At 42.8% G+C, this 6,000-nt stretch overlaps 1 protein-coding gene across 1 annotated transcript in view; it reads right to left on the bottom strand.

The window, feature by feature from the left end:
- Positions 1–2,300: 2,300 nt before the first annotated feature.
- The window catches only part of LOC132833898 (deleted in malignant brain tumors 1 protein-like), a 57,282-nt gene continuing 53,582 nt past the window's right edge, over positions 2,301–6,000 (bottom strand). Inside the window, 3 exon segments of the mRNA XM_060852557.1 lie at positions 2,301–2,497; positions 3,864–4,148; positions 5,329–5,643. Coding sequence (XP_060708540.1) covers positions 2,301–2,497; positions 3,864–4,148; positions 5,329–5,643 — 797 coding nt within the window.

Raw genomic sequence — 6,000 nt, 5'->3', positions numbered from 1 at the left:
GTGTACTGTGATTGGACATCTTTTCAGTCACTCATGCTGTTTCTGCTACTTTCATCATTAATTTGAGTCCTTTAAGAAGGTGGTGAAGAAGGCATTTGACACAGTTGTCTTCATCAATCCGAGCAGTTGAGTACAGGAGTTGGGACTTTTATTGACATTGGTAAGGCCACATTTGCAGTACCATGTACAATTCTGGTCGTCTTGCTAAAGGAAGGATGTTATTCAACTGGAAAGGCTGCAAATAAGGTGGATGTGAGTGAGAATGGAAGGTTTGAGTTATAAGGAGAAGCTGGATAGTCTGGGACTTTGCTCCCTTCAGCATAAGAGGCTGAGGGGTGACCTTAAAGAAGGATGTCCTAAACTAGAGGACATAGGTTTAAGGTGAGAGGAGACCTGAGGGCAACCTTTTCACACAGGGTGGTGTGTATATGGAATACATTGCCAGAGGGTAAACATGGTTACAATTACAATGTTTAAAAGACATTTGGACAGATACCTGAATAAGAAAGGCTTAAAGGATATAGGCCAAACACAGGCAAATGGGACTAGTTCAGTTTAGGAAACCTGGTTGGTATGGACAGGTTGGGCTGTGAGATGTTTCTACACATTATTAGTGTATCACTCTATACCAAATTGTACACAATGGTCAGGTAATTGTATTATGATGACTATTCCGCAGTCCCACACTTTTACTCTATATAGTGCATGGAAAGATGCAATAATTGTAACAACAGATCTAAATATCCCCTCCATCAGTTTGAAGGTACACAAATTGAAAAAGAACACATTCCTGCAAACATGCTAAATCTGTGAAAGCTAGAATGGTGTCGGCCATTTATGATGGAGGTGTTGAGTTAGCACAACATAAATCTTCACCTCATTGTTGAAGTGAAATGCTGCTCAACTTGAAAGGGAGAGCTGTTGTGATGCTATGGGCTTGCTGCTCTGTCCTATTCCTGTGAGCGACGAAACAATCCATTAGGATTGGTGTTTGTTCAGGTCACTGAGAAAGATTTCACCTTCAGATGCTGCTCTTCTCCCTGAAATGTCAATCGAGGGTATTGTGTGCCATCCTGGAATCTACATTCATGGAGGGATGTGATAGCACTGGGAAAGGATACACAGGAAGATTAACCATAATGTTGCCCTGGGGTTTGAGAGTTTGTGATGGAGAGGAATTGGACAGACTGGGGATGTTTTCTTTAGAGCAGACGAGGTTGATAAAGGGGGACAGGATATAAATGTATAAAATGATGGGTATAAATAGGGCAGACAAGAAGAAATGTTTCCCCTTTGATGGAGGGATCAATGTCAAAGGAAGCGGCATAATGGATTGTTTGTAAGAGGTTGGAGACATGGAGGTGGATGTGAGGGAAACCGTTTTCACCCAAAAGATGGTGGGGACTCTGGAACTCAATGCCTGCTTGGGTGGGAGAAGCAGAAACCCTCACCACATTGAAGAAGAATACAGTCTAGGTACTGGGGACATGGTGATTAGAATAGTTAGATGAGCGTTTTCATCGGTGTGGAGATCGGTGTGGAGTTGATGGGCCAAAGGGTCAGTTATTTTGCTGTAATACACCGTGAACCCATGACTAAATCAGATGGCCATTCAGTTTTATAGCTGGGTCTTACCTGTGTAACAGATCACACCTGCGTCCTCCCCATGACTGCAGTTGTGGATTCCCCAACCGGGAAAGGAGCAATACCAGAGATGGGACTCTGTCCCCTTGCAGGAAACATCATCCATCCAAGTGTTGCTGGTACCTCGTCCGAGCGCTACCATGCACTGATGGGGTTGGGGATGTGGTGGGGGTGACCACACTGCAGGTCCTTTCAAAGAGTGGCATCTGACCGGTGGCGGATTTCCCGGAATGTCATCACGCCACAGTCAAAGTTTGAGAAGGCTGGTTCCTCACTTTGACCAACGTAAAACCACAGATTGGGTGCCCCTGTCCATTGCAAACCAGCTATCCAGCCAACTTTGCTAACCCATCTCGGTCAAAAGCAGAACATCGAGACTTTGCCAACTGATATATTGTAGACATGTGGGGAGAGTTATTGAGGTAGTAAGAAAGGCAAACTTACTTACTGTTCCATCTTTCATAGGAAAGCTACTCTCATGTTGGAAATATATTGTAAGTATCTACCTTACACAATTAGGCAAGGTCTGCGAAATGATTTCTGAATATTAACGTCTAACAGAGCCACTGGAAGCCTTACTCACGTGCGACAATTACTGGGCGACTTTGAAATGATGGTACCCAACGATCTGAAACTTGGATCTTGTAGGAACATGTTTACTGGCCCTGGTTGCTGACAGTGATGTTTGGAATGGTGTACGTGAAAGACTGCTGGCTAATGGTGCTATTGATGATGTGAATCGTGTCCTTTAGCAACTGAAAGCAGCCAGTGGGGACACCGTCTGGAACTGTGCAGCTGATGTTGACTGATTTGCTGTCAGCTGTCATGGAGATGTTCGGCTGGGCTGCAGGATCTGACGAATAAAACATCTCATTTTAATATTTAACATTGGAGCAAGTGTAGGCCATTCAGCCCTTCAAGTTTATTTTGCTAATTCAATAAAATTATGGGTCATCATTCAACTCAGTCCACTGCTCCCTGCTTTCTCACTGTAATCTCTAAAACACCTATTCTACTCCAACTGGAATAGCATTCAATATTTTGGCCTTGACCGCTTTCTGTGGCAGAGAATCTTATAAGCTCCCCACTCTGAGTGAAGATACGAGTCCTTTTTTCAATTCCACTCTGTCTTCTTTAGACTTTGGGACTGGACTCCGCCAGTGATCAGGAACATCCTTCCTGTGGTTTATCCTTATCTAGTTCTTTTAGAAGTTTGTAAGTTTCCATGAGATCCCTCTTCTAAACTCCAGTGATCATAGTCCTAACCAATCCAGTCTCTCCTGATACATCAGTCCTGCCATCCCAGCAAACAGTCTGGTAAAACTAATCTCTGCAGCCAGGACACCCTTCTGCAGATAAGGAGACCCAAAGTGCACACACAAGTCCAGGTGTGGTATCAAGCTATCCCGTCCCGGTTCTGAATCCTCTTGCTATGAAGGACAATATCCCATTTGCTTTCTTCATTGCCTGCTGCACTGGTAACAATTACTATTTGCGACTGGTATAGGAGGAACACCCAGGTTCATTTTTACCTCCCCGCTTTCCTCATCTATCACCACATGGATAATAATCCACCATCCTGTCACTTTACACCGCACTGGATAACCTCTCGCTTATCCGCATTAAACTGCATCTGCCTTACATTTGCCACTTACATTCAGTGTGACTTGGACAAACTGAGTATCAGTGTGATGGCATCTTTCTGTAATGTGACTACATGACCCAGCAATAAGGTGTTTGAACAAAAGCTAGTAAATCTTTTAACAGGACTAGACAGGGTAAACGTAGTAACGGTGTTCCGGATGGAGGGGCAGTCAAGAACCAAGGTGTCACGATCTCAGAAAACATGGAAACTATAAAGCAAAAGAAGTAAATGTTGCATTTTCTGAACAATGTGTGTTTAAATAAAACACAGCTGAAAATGAATTCCAGTCCTACCTTGGCGATCCCGCCCCAGAATAGGTCTGGAAAACATTGGAACAATTTTAGAATTGGAAATTTGACAAAACTGACACAGTTTGAAAAGTGTGGTACTGGAGAAGTACAGCTGGTCAGGCAGCATCTTCATTCCGATGAAGAGCTCCTGCTCGAAACGTTGACTCTCGGGCTCCTGAGATGCTGCCTGACCAGCTGTTCTTTTCCAACACCACACTTTTCAACTCTGATCTCCAGCATCTACAGTCCTCACTTTCTCCAAAACTGACACAAGACTCACTCACTTGTAACAACAATTTCAACAGGTTGACTCAGAGAGCTGGGTGACCATTGCTTTGTCACTTCAGTCTGATAGGAACATTGGTAGCTCCCTTGGCTGCTGGTAGTGACGTTTTCAATGACATATGTGAGGGCTCCTTGTCCGATGGCGACAGAATTTGAGTCCTTCAGCAACTCCAGATGTCCGGTCAAGTTGCTGTGTGGAACTGTGCAATTAATAGTGAGTGAATCTCCAGCCACGTAGAGTGCGAATGAAGGGCTGACAGAGATTGTCGGCTCCGTTGAAGAATCTAAAAAGAGTAAAATCAGCAAGGTAGATTTCAGAAATCTGTAATTGTATTCTGTGTGATTAATGTGTAGGGTGTTCTTGTTATTGCCAACTATAAAGGGTAGAGTCTCCATTGTGATTGGAGACCTGTTTGCCATTTTTTTTAATGCCTCTGCATTTCAAGTCGACTGAAACATTAGGAATGTAGAATGATAGAAATTAGGAGCAGGAGTAGACCATTGGCCTTTTTAGAATGCTCCAACATTCATAATGATCAAGCTGATCATTTAGCTTATCTCTTTGCTCTTGTGTCTTTATTCCCTTGCTGTTTCTTTAGCTGCACCCAAATTAATACTACATCATTCAAGATTAAATAGCGTCCAAACTGTCTCTGTCTCTCTCTCTCTCTCTCTCTCTCTCTCTCTCTCTCTCTCTCTCTCTCTCTCAATTGTCAAATAGCCCTGAATCTTAAGATTCCCTTATTGTTCTCCTTTTAAGCATGTTTCCTTTATGTCTATGATATAAGATTCATTAACTTTGATTTGCACCAACAGTTTTTCCACCTTATTCGAACTTATTCATACATAAAGATAATGCTTCATAGACTTAACCCTTTAGGTCTGATTTGTTGTCAACATTCCTCACACTCTTGCTTCCTCAGTACAATATGATAATCGCATGCAGTGTCCCTTCCTTATATTATCTGCAACAATCAGCATCACCACTAACGTACAATCCTACATTCTCCTTTAGCTTTAATTATCCAATTTTCCAGGCAACTGAAAACACACACCCAATTATTTCATTCAAAATCTGTTTTGCAGGCATGTTGGAACCAGAGTCCTAGTGAATTGTAAAACATGTTCCAGGTGGAACATGTTCTGTGGGAACAGCTGCCCTTTCCCCAGTAGTGGTGCAAATATCCCAGGGGTTCAAATACAGTTCTCAACACGTAAAACTTTGAGCCACACAGTTATCTCTTTAATAGTCTCCGTTCAAGCTAATTAGCTTATGGCTCATTTAAGGTTTTACTTTACTGTTTCTTACTTCAAGATTTAGCCACAAACTGTTACAATCTATTTAACTACGTTAATGATTATTATCTTTCAATGCTTTGTGTTCTCTTCCCTGTGACTGCTGATCCTATATAGGAACCTGAGTTTTATAGAAGATTTCTGTTCAGTTGTAAGGTGGGCTCTTACCTGGGTGACAGATTACACCTGCATCCTCACCATGACCACAGTTGTGGGTTCCCCAACCAGGGAAGGAGCAAGACCGGAGATGGGACTCTGAGCCCTTACAGGAAACATCATCCATCCAAATCTTGCCGGTACCTGGTCCAAACCAAGCGCTACCATGCACTGATAGGGCGGGTCCACATTGCAGCTCCTTGCAAAGAACAGTGGCATCTGTCAAATCCCAGTCATCATCACAAACCGTGCCCCAACTACCACTGTGAAAGATTTCCACTCTTCCAGAGCAACGATCGTCCGAATTGACCAATCTCACACCTGATCCTGAGAGAAGAGTGGATCCATTACTTCTACTGAGAATGAGAATGGAACTTTCCAAATTATTCCCTTTTAATTGCCCGTTGTTGTTTCATGATTCTGAGATTGACATACGTATGTTTTATGTAGATGTAGCGAACAGAACACCATTGACTGGTTGTACTTTCCATCATTACTCATTACTCACTCATTGGCAAGTTTGTCAATGTGTGCACATTTTATTCTGTAAACTGTAAGTTTTAATGATGCCCAGGTAAAACTTAAGGGCAACACAATCCCAGTTTCTGCTCTTCGTTTAGAGAGTGTGAATGATTGATGAGGTGAGAAAGTGGAATCTTTTGTTTGATCTCAGCCTGTGTGAAT

The sequence above is a fragment of the Hemiscyllium ocellatum genome, chromosome 38 (genome assembly GCF_020745735.1).
Source record: "Hemiscyllium ocellatum isolate sHemOce1 chromosome 38, sHemOce1.pat.X.cur, whole genome shotgun sequence".
NCBI lineage: Eukaryota > Metazoa > Chordata > Chondrichthyes > Orectolobiformes > Hemiscylliidae > Hemiscyllium > Hemiscyllium ocellatum.
This window is presented reverse-complemented; position numbering and strand designations above follow the sequence as displayed.